Source organism: Rhinolophus ferrumequinum, chromosome 10 (genome assembly GCF_004115265.2).
Source record: "Rhinolophus ferrumequinum isolate MPI-CBG mRhiFer1 chromosome 10, mRhiFer1_v1.p, whole genome shotgun sequence".
Taxonomy (NCBI): domain Eukaryota; kingdom Metazoa; phylum Chordata; class Mammalia; order Chiroptera; family Rhinolophidae; genus Rhinolophus; species Rhinolophus ferrumequinum.
Genome location: NC_046293.1, coordinates 4,797,155 through 4,812,203, shown reverse-complemented (window position 1 = coordinate 4,812,203; position 15,049 = coordinate 4,797,155). Strand labels below are relative to the sequence as shown.

Genomic DNA, 15,049 nt, shown 5'->3' with positions numbered 1-15,049 from the left:
CCGTGAAGCCAGGAGCATGACCACGGAGAGACAGAGAGACGGGAGCTGGAGATCATCCAGTCGTCCCCTGACGGACGTAGAGAGGAGGCTGTGAGCCGGAGGGTCTGATGGGGTAATGAGCGTAAGCATGAACATACGCTGGCGGGTCCAAGTGCACGTGGAGACGGGGGAGGCTGAGGAACCAGCCGTCAGACCCAGCTCGCGGCAGAAGGAAACAATTAGGAAAAACAAGCACCAGGCTTGGGTCAGTTTGGTGTGCCCACTGCTAATTATTTGTTCGTTTATCAGTGCTAGAACACACATACATTTAGAAAAGTCTGGCTCCCCAAATTCAGAGGCATTTGCCTGCATTCTTGGCTCCAGTGAGCCATGAGGGCTTCCATTTAAAACAAAACACTGAACATTCATTCGTTCCCAAACAGTAGCGACCACCCAGCAATGACAACCCATGTCCGAAAGGGCGCCTTCCGTGAGTAACTGCTCGGCACACTTCTCTGTCTCCACCTCCACGTATGCACCACCTGCAGGACCAGAGACACGTGGGAATGCGCTGTGGCACACAGCACGCACAGGAGGGCATGTGGGTGGGAAGGGAGGAGGTTCACACGTCCGTAGCTGCGCTTCAAAGGAAGCTGCCGGAAGAAGCACAATCATGATAGCTGGCACTGTCCAGGCCTGCCAGTGCTTCATAATGGGTATTTTGAAGCCACACACCAGCCTGTCGAGGTGGGTATTATTATCCCCACTAACAGATGAAGAAACCCAATGACAAAGACTTGCCCCCCTGTTCACTGGTAAACGGGGGAACCCCAGGCAGCACCCCAGGTTGAACTGGGTCCCAAGGTCAGTGTTGGCCCACTCCACCTGCCCGCCCAGGGTTGGGGTCAGAGGTAGAATGTGGGCCACAGTTCACGCTGGCCAGAATGCGTGACAGATCCCGGAGCTGCCCTGGGACGTAGGGCTACCTCAATCCCATGCTTCTCAGCCTTTTACTGGCACCTTTCTGTTCTCACCAGGATTCTCATGAAAGCTGCACTGGTTGAAACTCACTCTTAATCAGTGGGAGGGCTTCTCCTACTGACAGGATAAAAGGGAGGGGGCTGGGATACAAAGGGCTTAGAGCAGGGGTGTCCAAACTTTTTTCAACGGTTTTCACCAAGGCCTATATGCGGTAAAATACACAAACAGCTGGGCCACTCACTCGAGGTGAAGTATGTATTGCCTCACCTGGTTTATTTAAGTAAACTAAATATATTTTTGGAATTTGCTGCGGGCCAATTAACAATGGATCGTGGGCCGCAGTTTGGACAGCCCTGGCCTAGATGAAAGGATGGTTAGGGTGGAGTTTCCATTCAGCATTCCTCATCAAAGCCTTCTTTTCAGTAATTTCCAGTCCTAACTATGTCCACACTAATGCATAGCAGTACATGTTGATACGATGATTGTCATAAACAGAATTTCATGATTAATACTTTGTGAAGAGACAAAGTAAAGACACATACCATCAACAATATCAATCATATTACATATTTCTTACAGAATAACCAACGGACCACAATAGACGCAAATAATTATACCAGGTTCCCACTAACATAAACTATAGTGAAACTAGATTTTTAGGAGCACATAATGCTAAAACATTATCACACAAAGAAGAATGGTCTGGTGTTCGTGGCATCAGCCGGGAAAATTCAGACAGACATTTTGTGGATTTCTGGCTATTTTTGATTTTCGAATGCATGAAAATCTCAGAAGAGTTCAAAAAGGAAAGAAAATTTGTCACATTTTAAATCAACACATTGAATCAAATAAATTAAACCCTGATTCTCAAACTGCTCGTGTAACTGACAGGTTCGAATGCATTTTAAAAAGGGGTCTGATTCCAACGTCTCCATGTCATCAACACGTCCTCCCTCCTGACTGCACTGTGACATCCAGCCCTGAGCAGCCAACAGGAACAAAGCGACGTGCTCCTTCTCTAAATGCGCAGAGCAGCTACTGCCGCCAAATGACTCCAGACGCAGTATCTAGCACATTGAGTTTACTGATTATTTTTACCATGCCGGTCTTATCGGCATTTACAGTTGAAAAGCAGTAGTTTTCTCTTTCTGAAGAAGACCTTGCTTCAGTCTCAGACAAACACAGAAAGGGCAGCCCTACTAATAATGGTCTGAAGTTGATACAAAAGTATTTAACATTCCAGGTCTCTGCTGGTGTATTCATCAAAGAGCTGCCATCCAGGCGGTCAAAGTGGTCTGAATACAGGCTTTCACGTCCGCTTGTTACAAGAACTATTTAGTCAGACGACTCTGACAGGAGAACACAGGTGACAGGATGTGGCTCGTCTGACATCATCCACCCCTGCTAACGATTATTTTTGACGAAGGGTGGGGCGGGGAGGAATTTTTTGAAAAGATCTCTATTACCTTTTCTCCTACTTGGATTTCAAGTTCTTTCAATGTCCGACAGCAATTCATTTTATTTTCACTGCCCCTTCAAAACAAAAACTTTTTGTTAAAATGTCTATCCAAATAAAGGTTTACATAGGACATGCCAACAATCAAAATTACAAGGATTTCTAAATTATATATTTTTAAATGCAAGGTATTTCTCGTGTACTAGCATCTGCCAGAAGCGTGCTCTTGGACCAATTACTTAGCTGCTCCCTGCCTCAGTTTCCTCATCCGTAAAATGAAATACAGCATTTACTCCTCCTGGGCGAGCGTGAGCCGTGAGTAAGGAGGGCGGACACTCAGTGAGCACTTACCATGGCCAAGCCCCCTCATTCAATCCTCACAACAACTCTGCGGCTGAGGGGCCATCACCATCCCAGCTGGTCCCCCGTGGGGAAGCGGAGGCATGGGCGTCAGACCCAGGTGGTCTGGCTTCGGAGCCCGCCCCACCCTCTGCTGCTGCTCTTGGTTCTGACATCTGCAGGCTTCCAGTCCACGCTGAGGTGCCCTCTCAGCCACTCGTGAAGGACTCCATGGTGGATGTGTGTCTACACCATGCCTCGGCTCCATCCGCTTTTCCTTATTAACTATTTTTGACTTTGCGTTGTCTGTATATCTACAAACCACTTCAGAGCCCCTCTTTGGAACCAACTGGTCGGGCTGCGGTGGGGTAAGAAACGACAGACGCATTCTGCTCGGTGGCGGCGGCGGCACCACCGTACTTAGCCTGCGCCTCCTACACCCAGGCCTGGGGCGGCGGTGGTGCCCAGGATGCTGTTCCCAGTCTGGAAAAGGCTTGATGCAAGTGACAGCCACACAGGAAATAAGCAAACACATAATGGAAGTGAATAATCACAGGTGCCAGGAAGAAAACGAAGGCAGGCCGCGATAAAGTATCTGGACTTCACGCTAGAGTAAAGGGAAGCCATGGAAACGTTTCGGGCAGAAATTAACTTCATTTTACACAAAAGGAAACCAAGGCTCAGAGGGGTGAAAGTGCCATGCCCAGGTTAAAGATGGAACCTTGCCAGGAATCCAGTCTTATGAGTCTATGCTAAATGTAATATTTTAATGTTGTTTTAATTATGTATTAAGTAGATAGAAAGCCCTACTTGTAACAAATGTTTACAATTTAAAGGATAAAAATCAGACAAAGGTCTGCATCCCCGCCATCACGTGGAGAAACGGAGCAGTCCCTGTGCGTCTGGAGCCCCGGCTGGCACTCTGCCCCCACCTCACGCTCCTCCCCAGTGGTCAATGCTTCCTCAGCCTGCGTCACATGGCAGCTCGACGGCTCTCTCTGTCCAGCCCCACTCCAGCCCTCTTCCCTTCACAGCGTCTCCCCTAATCTTCACTCTGCACCCCACACTCCATCTCAGGATCTGAGCAGAACTTAGCCCGTCTTTCTGTAGTATTTATTGGAATGGTATGTCTTTTTAAGTCGTTTCACTTTCACCCATTCTATAAACACAGATTTCAGTTTTTCTCTTAGTAAATTTTACTATTTGTTATCCAGTCATTCTTTGTTTTTAAGTGGAACATTGATTATAATTACTGATCCATTTACAATTTCTATTTGTCCTACGCACTCTGCTCCTTCTTGTCTTCTTTTGAGTTGATCCCGTTATCATTCTGCTTGTTTGCCTGTACAAGTTTGGGAGTTGTCCCTCCATTTTTAATCGTGTTAATAATTGCTCTGGAAATTATAACCTGTATCCTTTTCAAAGTCTAAGTTAATTAAAACTTTTATCTTCCTACTGGACAAACTAACAATTCTAGAACATTTAATTCCAGTCCGTCCTCTCTATTTTAATATTACCACGATCGCGTGTTTTACCTCTATGTTTAAATCCCCAAAGTCATCATCCTTTCCTACAGTCGTTAGTGTTTCCCATAGTCGGTTGATATTTAGATTTAACCATGTATCCGCTGCCATCTTCGCTCTTCATTCCTTCTTGCATTATCTCAAACCTTCCATCTGGGATCATTTCCTTCTACCGGAACTGTAACCTTAGAATTGCTTTACGGGGTCTGTTGGGGGCCAAACCCACTTTTGTTTGAGAATGTCTTTATTTTAATGTTGGAAATAGTGCGAGATATTTTTGTTAGACACACAATTCTAGGACGGCAGTGATTTTCTTCCAACACATCATAGTTATTAATCCACTCTTCTCTCCTGGCTTCCACTGTCACTGTTCAGAAGTTACTTTTGCCTAAATATTACCCTTTGGCTACTTTTCAGATCACTTTGTCTTTGGGGTTCTGCCCCAACCCGTTTTTAGTCCTGCTTGAGATCTGGCCTCTTGAACCTGTAAGACAGCACCTTTCATCAGCTCTGGAAAGTCCTCGGCCTTGTTCCTTTGGATATCAGCCCCATCCCATCTCATTCCTCGCTTTATAGAATTCCAAGTACATCTTCTGTCTCTGTGCTGCATCATGGCTAATTTTTTCTCACCGATCTTACAGTTCACTTTTTTCTTCAGCTGTTTATTAAATTAATCAAGGTCTAAATTGTCATTATAAAATATAACCCACTTGCAGAAAAGTACATACAACATATATACTGTGTTTCCCCGAAAATAAGACCTAGCCAGACAATCAACTCTAATGCGTCTTTTGGAGCAAAGATTAATATAAGACCCAGTGTGTTATGTTATGTTATGTTATGTTACGTTACGTTACGTTACGTTACGTTACGTTACGTTACGTTACGTTACGTTACGTTACGTTACGTTATGTTATGTTATACCCAGTCTTATATTATAGTAAAATAAGACCGGGTCTTATATTAATTTTTGTTCCAAAAGATGCATTAGAGCTGATTTTCCAGCTAGGTCTTATTTTCAGGGAAACATGGTACATGGTTTAATTATAATTAAGACAAATGCCTGTTTGTAACAATTACCCAAATCATGAACTAAAGCCAAACACAAAAAGCCCCCCATTTGGTTTGTTCTTCTCCAATCGTAATATTCCCTCGCCCCGGCAGTAACCGCTACGCTAGCACTTATGGTATCAGTCCCTTTTATTTGGTCATAATTTTGCCACCTAGGTGTGTATCCCTAAAAATTCCAGTTCAACTTGTCTTTTTTTAATGTCACATGAATATAAACATTCTTTTGTTTCTTGCTCCTTCACTCAATATTATGTCTGTGAAATTCACTCAGGTTTCTGACTATAGGTGTCATTTACTGGTTTTCATTGCTATTTTTTTCCATCCATTTATTCAATAAATACTGGGGGTGCCAAAAAAATGTATCCAAGTGGACACTTTGGTCAACGTTGCCCAAGCACTAGTTCGCCGTCATCAGAAGTGTCTGGCCGCTGATGGTAACCACTTTGAGCACCTCTTTGTAATTGCAGAAGTCAAACGTGACTTGTATTCATCTTTTGTTATCGGTATGTTATAATTTTAATACAGTTTTAAAGTTTTCCTTTCTTAAAATGTGTATACATTTTTTTGGCACCCGCTGTATGTATTAAGTACCTACTATGTGCCAAATGCTGTCCTAGGGGCTTGAGGTACATCAATAAATAGAACCGATAAAGGTCCCTGCCCTCACGGAGCTCACATTCTAGACTGAGAAAACCCCATATGAGTATTAACCTAAATGGTGTAGGAAAAGTGATCTATAGGGGCACACACTGCAGACAGAGGGAACAACCTGTCGGAGACCCTAAGACAGGAACAAGAAAGCCAGGGGATTTGGAACACAGTGAATGAAGAGCACCTGTTGGGGAGGATGGCTGGATCACGGAGGGCCTGCAGATCCACCTAGGACCACCTGCCTTCGGCCTTTTGCATATCTTTTAGAATTTCCTTTAGTCACGATCTGCAGGAGATGAACTCTCTCAGTTTTTGTCTGAAAATGTCTTTATTTCACCCTCAATCTTTATTTTTTTTTAAATGTTGCTCACTGATTTTATCCTGTCTTTAGTCTTCAGAAATTCAAATAAGCTGTCCAAGCTGAATTGACCTTTAGAGGCACCCAGACTCAGGATGCTACGCAGAAGGCGTTTTTCCTGCTGTACAGGGTCCTTTTCTGGAGTTTCTTTAGCTGCACGTTTCTTTGTAGCAAAGGATCCTTTTCCCTTCCACATCCTGCTTCCCTTGGAGGAAAGCCTTCTTTCTTCCTTTTCTTCTTTACCACAGTCTACCTGCTACAATCAGTTTTACATCTGTTCTGTTAATTAAAGCCCTGAAGGCCAGCCAATACATGGTCTTCATGAATGAATTTCACTTCAACATAATTATCAGGTTCTTTAGTAAGTTCTTCAGAACATTGTCGGGAATCACCTTGTGTGGTGCTCGGAAAACGTTTAAGAACTTCTACTAAGATGTTTTGATTGTTTTGTATATGGACAAAACAATCCATGGACAACTGTAGTTACTCTTCAGGGAGGCAGCTTTGTGCCAAGTGCCGTATGGATTATCTAATATGCAGAAGACACTCAGTCCACACGCAGAAATGTCCTACACGTCCATCAGAAGCAATTTACTCATTTTAAGTAGAAAGATTCCTTGGATGTTTCTGAAGGGATGATGACACTACCATTATTATAGATGATGTCAGGTCCTCTGTTTTGGATACAATAATTGTTCCATATTTTGTCCTTATCAGCTTTCACACACTCAGAGGCATAGAGACTTTTTGATATCATTCCAGGTCTTAAATGTCTTTGGAAGCAAAAGGTCCTTTTGAATCTTCATCTTGCTTCCAACCTAATCAACCACCATAGGACACTCAGGAACTTCCCTGTATAGTGATTTTTAGACAGTTCTGGGAAGTCTAAGATGGCCAGGGCAGAACAGGTGACACATCATTTCTGTATTATGTTCACATATTGTTGTCAAGGGCACCAAGGTTTGGCTGACAGAACATGTGACCTCTCAAACCATGTTTCTAGAAGGGAAGTGCTGTAACCAGAATAATAAGTCCGACCACCACAAATTCAGGGAATTTGAGCTGCAACTCTGTCAATGTCCTACGATTCAGACCAACTCTAATGACCTGATAATTCAGTGACTGCAAAGACTGCCTGTTATTTTTATACAAGTCAGTATGAAGAAAGTATACAAGATCTAGTTGAAAGGTAACCACATGCAAAGGTGCCAGATATTTCTCCCTTTTCCAAATATTCTTTTATTAGTGGATGAGCATATACTACAGCTAGAAGAAGAGACGATTCCAGGGATTCCCACAGAAAAAGCTTTTATTCTTACAAATATAATATAGAATTCTAATGTGGCAAATATTTTATTTCAGCACACGGAAGAGATTATTCCACTGTCTTACACCTTTCATTGTCACTGTTGACATAGCAGAGTCAGCTAAGTGTCACTCCTCTGAAGTCAATTCAGTTTTTCTTCTCACTGTCTTTAACATTTTCCCTTTGATTTTGATGTTCTGCAGTTTCACTGTGATATGTCTAGGCATTTCATACGATAGGTGTTTCTTTTTATTATCTGGCTTGAGATTCTCAGCCGTTGTCTTTTCAAATATTGTCTCTGCCTTACTCTTTCTCTTATATATCTGGAAATTCTATAAGAAGTATATTTGGCCTTTTCTTCCCATCTTCTACGTCTCTCATTTCTGTCCTCCGTATTTTGTATCTGTCGTTCTGTGCTGCATTCTGGATAATTTCTTCAGACCTATTTTCCACTCCACTAATGCTCTTTTCAGTTGTGTTTAACCCACTATTTTCTCACATCCAATGAATTTTATACCTACAATTATATCTTTTAGTCCCAGAGTTTCATTTTTTACTTCTTCCAATCTTTATTATTATTTCCTCTTGTTTTGTATTCATATATTGAATCCATTCTTTCATTTCTTTAAACACATTAAAATACTACTTTTAGATGCTGCAACTGACAGATCTAATATTCTACTAGATATTGTTTCTACTGGTTTGCAGTCTTCATTGTTTCTTCATGTGTTTTCAAGATATTTTTTGTGGTCAGATGTTACTTGGTACTTTATCTGTGGAAATTCTGTAAGGGCTAGGTTGAAGATTTATTCCTCACAGAAGGACATACCCAGTCCAGGACCAGCTTTAAGTAAATTCCTAGCCCGGACTTTTTGAACCACACAGGTAGCATTATTTCAGGCATAGACTTGTATGTAAATCAACTTGTAATTACATACAATATTTTTCCTCTATTCACCCAATGCTAATGTCAAAACAGGTAGGTTTCCTTGTGTCCTCTGTGCAGCAGGTTTATACTTGTAACTTATCCTTACTGAAGGCATAGATGTCCCAACTTTAGATGTACTGGGCTTCTGTTAGGTTCCTCCACCTTGGGCAGACCCTCTAGGCTTTGTCTCTTGTCCCCTTCACTCCAAATAACCAACAAAACTGATACACATTCCCTAGGATTTGGTCAATGCCCTCAAGGCAATAGTTAGCTTTTCAGAATGCTCACTTCTCTGTACTCCAATTTTCACTTCATGTGTGGTCTCTGGGGATTACTTACTTTCTTACCAGCTCAGTAATGTATTAAAATATTTTGTCTTTTAGCCGGCATTTTAGTTGTCTCCAGTGGGAGTGCGGTTCATGGATATATCCTACTATATTACTACAAAGAGAAGTCTCCATTCACTATAATGCTTCATGTTCAATAATAAAGAGAATTTAGCTTCAAATTTAGAAATCTTTCAAATTTAGTATAAATATGTAGCCTTTTATGTTTAAGGAAGTAATTTTTGATCCTTTTCATCTCAAATTATTAGACTGATGTTTCACAATTAAAAAAAAAAGAGAGAGAAAGAACTCTCCTGCTTTCAGTTTTTCCAGTTGTTTAGTTTTTTCAACAAAGAATATTCAAATTAGTTTACTGTCCACCAAAAAACCTTATCCCCCAAATGGGGGTGATTTTAGGTCAAGAACATGAATATGCAGTCTATAAAACAAGTCATTCTTTTGAATGAGCCTGGAGATTATCTTAGTCCACCACTTACTAAGCATGAACTAAATAGAGCATAACGAAGTCCCAGACCATGGAGGGTACAATATTTTGTCAGTCTTGTTGGAACTGCTACACTAGTTTATTTTTAACTGTGGTAAAAAAAAAATACATAACATAAATTTTACCATCTTGACCATTTTTAACGTACAGTTCAGCAATGTTAAGTATATTCACATCGTTGTGCAACAGAACTCTAGAATTTTCTCATCTTACAAAACTGAAACTCTATCCTTTGAATAGCAGCTCCCCGGTTCCCCCTTCTTCTGCCTCACTAATTCTTACACCTAAGCTGCATCCATGATGGATTTAATCATGAAAGCTTTAATACTAAAATTTGCCAATATTTCAGGACCAAATTTAATTATTATAATTGTTTACACAATTCCTGAGAAAATGAGCCTTATTCATTTAGAGTTGATAATCTGAATGAATAATTTTTTACTAAAACAATATTTCCTAAATTACACACTAGAATGAAAAAACTTTATAGCTGATAGAGAATTAAAGGTGATACTTTAACACTCTCATTTCACAGATAAAGCAAATGAGCCCTATGGTTATGCTAAAGTTATGAAATACAAAAGAGCTCATACAAAGATCTTTTTTTAAATATTTAGTTTCTAGCTACCAAAAATCATCACTTTCCTATGAAAGACATTTAAAATGTGTAAAACTGAACCAATTTTATTTCAGCATCTTAGTATTTTTACTTCAAAATTAAAATTCATTACGTCCAAATCTGAAATACATTGCATCTAAAATGTTAGTCTGATTTTAATTTGCTGTTTCCATTTTTAATACAGTATTATTTCTCTTATTCTGAACTACATCCTGTATAGAAGTTAGACACTTCACTGAATAAACTTTTGACTGAGGATTAACTTTATTAAATTCTATAGGGATGAGGAGTGGCCGGTGGCTCAGGTGGTGGGAGCGCTGTGCTTCTAACACTGAGGTCCCCGGTTCAAGTCCCACATGGACCAGGGAGCTGCGCCCTCTACAGCTAGATTTGTGAACAATGGCTCTCCCTGGAGCTCAGCTGCCGTGGGCTGCCAGCCGGCGACCAACGGGTAGAGTGCAGCCGGGTAGAGTGCAATGCCCATCATACCAACATGGGACAGTGAGCTGCGTCCTCCACAACTAGACTGAGAACAACAATGAATTGACTCGGAGTTTGGGGGAGATCTATAGGGACAAGCTCTACGAACACATCTTCCATTTCCAGCTGTTGGCATGATTAGCTCCAAAGGCCTTGTGCCCTATATTTCACATTTTCATATAAGGGGGAAAAAAAAACTTACCTCCTTATAACATTTATATTTAGGTCAATTCCACCAAATCTGGACAGGAATTCAAGGTACGGGACGGCACCAGAACTGGTGAGGGGGATCTGCACTCGAACAAGAAGAAGGATAGCCTGTTAGAGATTCAGAACCACACAGTGGACGGCACAGGTTTCGCGCCGTAAGGCAGGATTCGAGCAGTAGGCTGGGCTTTCTAGTAACACAACTTAATCCAGGAGCATCCTCGGCAAACCAAGTACAAACAGCATCAGTACCATCTATGCTCAGTTAGGAATCCACAAGTTGTCTACAAAATTATCTAAAATCTAGAGCAATCTAAAACATAAAGTAAAATTAGTAGAATTATATCTACTATAGAGAGAGAGCTCCCAAGAGGCTGAGGTCCGGATCATTTTATCCTCTGAGTGTCATGTAAACTTTCTGTACACTCATATACTTTTAAGGTAGAAAAAAATCACTTTTAAATTTAAAATTCTATAAAGGACATTATTGGGTCAAGTGAGTCAATACAGTCTCTAGATTAAATAAAATTATTTTTTCAACATTTAATTTAAGGAAGTTGATAACTGTACTGTGATTATATAATAGTTTTTAGTCTTAGGAAATACATATAAGTATTTAGAAGTAAAGAACTATAATATAAGCAACATCCCCTCAAATGGTTCAGAAAAAAATATTATGTATACATTGTTTGTATATATCGTGTATAGTATTGTTTGCATACACACATGTATACACAACAAAAGATCACAGGAGAAGGAAATGAGGTTAAATGTTCACAACTGACAAATCTGGGTAAAGAGCATACGGGTATTATTTATGCCATACAGGTAACTATTTGTACTAATCTTATTCTTATAAAATTTCAGGAGGCTTGAAATTATTTCTAAATAAAGTCTCTATATTAAATTAAGTCTCTATATTAATTTAGTAGAGTCTCTATACTAAATTTTTTAAAAAGTGAAGATAAGTATTTCCCCCAAAAAGGAGTATGAACTAAAATTAAGATAAATATATAATCAATATAAGTATATTTTATTAAGCTTTATGCAAATACACAAAGGACAGTTTCCCATTTGGCCGAATGTCTCCCAAGTCCATACCGTCAAGTTTGATATTTACTAAGCCCTTAAAATCCCAGCGTGGTTATCTCGGTCTTCCCAAAGCACAAATGTCTTTACTATTGAAAACATGTATTAATATAAGTAGGAAATGGGACCGGCCAGAGGAAGATTGAATCCTTTGCGACACTGGCCAGAGGAAGATTGAGTCCTTTTCCTGGAAAGGACACCCATGACTTCTACTTCTGATAGGGCATTTTTCAGTAGACATAATTTTGGGTAGACACTGCAGAGTTTCCCTAATCTAAAGAAGCAGGGCAAGGACAGATTAAATGTGCAGATGCCCTCATGGTTTGGGCAGTGAGAAGAGCACAGCGAAAGGAAGCAGGAAACGAACACTGGCAGAGCTCCTGGTCCAGAAATGGGCACAGGCACCACTCTTGGTTTTCACATTGAGTTAAGCAGCCTGAAAACCACCTGCTGAGGGTGTTGACATTGTCCACAGTCCACAGGGCAGAGGTGTAACCTCCCTGCACAGTACGGTCATTAAGTGCCAGACATCTCTGTGACTCCAGAGCCCAAGTTCATGTCACCACACTAACCACCCTGCATGTAAAAAAAAAAAAAAAAAAAATCCATCAAGCTATTGAAGTTTTTGTCACATTCATATTGTTATTTATGGTCTAAAGCAAATTGTATATGGCAGATACATGTTTGCAATGACCAGTCTCCCAAAGTTAAGCCCCTTAGACGCCAAAGGAGCTAGTCCAAAAGGAGAAGCTCTGCTAAAAACATTCAATATTTGTGATTGTGGCAAAATCGTTTAAGAATCAAAACCGTCCATAGATGAATCGCCGGAAGCAAATCCTTAGACTGGGGCTAGGGAGGGTAATTTTTAAATCAACAACCATCATGTTGGTAAGAATCTTCAAAGGCTTCTCTTTCCTCACCTGCCACAACCACTGGGACCAGACAGAACTTTGTTGTCCTTCCCTGGAATCTATTTACCAATTCAACTTCTTTAAAAATTTGTACATTAATATTCAGAGACGGAGGCCACATTTTTAAAAAAATTAATGAAAACTAAGGTACAGGCCCTGAGCAATTATCAAAATACTCTCACATTCAAACATGCCTGACCTGGTTCTTGAAATAAAATTAAAGCTAAAGCAAATTCACTACAACGGGAAAATTCTTTTCTAATTTTAAGGGGGCAAGTCTCATGAACTATTTTGCCAGTTTCATGCATTTCTAGTCAGGCTTACATTACCTATTGGAAAAGAAAGTTTGTATCACCACATGGATTAGTCATTAAAAGATCTAGAAAAAGTCACACATGGTGAGAACTCAAGGGAATAGAAAGAGAATCTGGCCCTGCCCTTCATTCGCAATGAACTTGGCCTTCTGTTCACTGCACTGCACTCCAGCCTCCTTTTTTTACACACGGATCACAGGGTCCTAGAAAAACGTGCCTGTCACTTAAGGTAGATGACCAGAACCTGTTTTTTAAAAATCTTTGAAATTCTCAGTTCTCGATGACTTCTTTTAAAAACAGATGTAGTTTTTAAAAACGGATACACATTTAACATTTACTGTACTTTTCCTCTTCCTGCATAACTGATAAACTTGGGAAGATTGTCAAAATTTTAAATTAACATTAGATCATGAATATAGGGAGACATTGGTAAGAAATAATATTTTAACTCTCCATGTGGTATAAAGTATCAGTTAAATCGAGCTTAGAAAACTGATACACTGTTTATAAGGACAAATGTTCTTTAAAAGCAAAGAACATTACCATATGACACAGCAATTCCACTCCTAGGTATGTACCCAAGAGAACGGAAAACATATGTCCACACAAAAACTTGTACAGGAATTTTCATAAAAGCACTGATCACAAAAGCGAAAAAATGTTAACAACTCAAAAGTCCATAAACTGATGGTAAACAAAAGGTGGCAATGGAATTTTATTCAGCTATAAAAAACAAATTATTGATTCACGCTACAACATGGATGGACCTTGAAAGCATTTTGCTAACTGAAGGAAGCCCAGACACAATGTACCATATATTGTATTATTCCATTTATATGAAATGTCCAGAATAAGCAAACCTATTGTGACAGCATGTAGACCAATGGCGAATGGCGTCAGGAAGCAGAAGGAGAAGGAGAAGGAGTAACTGCTAAAGAACACGTTGTTTCTTTCTGGGCTGATGAAAATGTTCGAGAATTAGATAGTGGTGATGGTTGCACTGCTCTGTGAATATATTAAGAACCACTAACTTGTACATTTTTAAATGGTGAATTTCATGATATGTAAATTATATCTTAATAAAGCTTTCATTTAAAATGTAGATACAATAAAGAGTGGCATGTGAAATATCAATATGTACTATTTGTGAAATTTTGGAAGTGAATAAAGAGAAAACATTTTTTAAAAAAGAAGAAAAGAAGCTCTTCATCTTTCTTCCCTCTTCCCTTCTTCCTGTCTGTTCCCTAACAATTCAGTCCTAAAGTCATTAGACGGGCAGAGAAAAATTATGTCTGCAGTTTTGGGGGAGCCGTGGTAGTCCAGAGTGGGGCGTGCGGGTGCTGAAGACTGGACATGAGTCACATGCCAGGGAGACCAGTCAAATAAGTAAATATACTAAGAATAATAGAAGCCAAGTTTCTCACTGTGTGAAAAGGTAGTTATAAATATGAAAAGTGAGAAAACTAGAATGAACCCTGAGGTGTTGGAATAGAATTGGCAGTATTGGTGTGAACTTACGGTTTTCAATATGTAGAAAAATTGATACAGAAATAAGTGTAGATGTAAATGCATGTACGTAAGGAGGGGGTGTATCCCCTAGAGCAAAATACCCCCTCCTCCCAGAAGCCTACCTGGACTACCACACCTCATTTTTAGGTAGCACTCCCTCCTCTAATTCCCACACCACCCAGTAATTATGCCTGTCTTAGCACCTATCAACACACTTCCAGAGATCTCAAGCAGAACTGGGGTCCTCTCATGGGCAGCCAGCATCTGATTGCTCTGCATTGGGTCAAGCACACAGTAGGTGCTCAATAACCATTTGAAGCAAGAACAAATGCAAAATACAGCCGGCCCCTGACTTACAATGGTTCAACTTAGGATTTTTCAGCTTTACAATGCTGCAAAAGCAATACGCATTCAGTAGACTGTACTTTGAATTTTGCTCTTTTTCCCGGGCTAGTGATCCCCTCCTGTCCTGATGCCGGGCAGTGGCCACAGCCCCT

General features: G+C 40.3%; 1 protein-coding gene across 1 annotated transcript in view; it reads right to left on the bottom strand.

The window, feature by feature from the left end:
• EFCAB6 (EF-hand calcium binding domain 6) overlaps nt 1-15,049 on the bottom strand; it is a 223,760-nt gene that overhangs the window by 185,047 nt on the left and 23,664 nt on the right. The window contains exons 6-7 of the mRNA XM_033118658.1: nt 10,725-10,813; nt 2,427-2,493 (exon numbers count right to left, since the gene is read on the bottom strand). Coding sequence (XP_032974549.1) covers nt 2,427-2,493; nt 10,725-10,813 — 156 coding nt within the window. The remainder of the gene's footprint in view (nt 1-2,426; nt 2,494-10,724; nt 10,814-15,049) is intronic.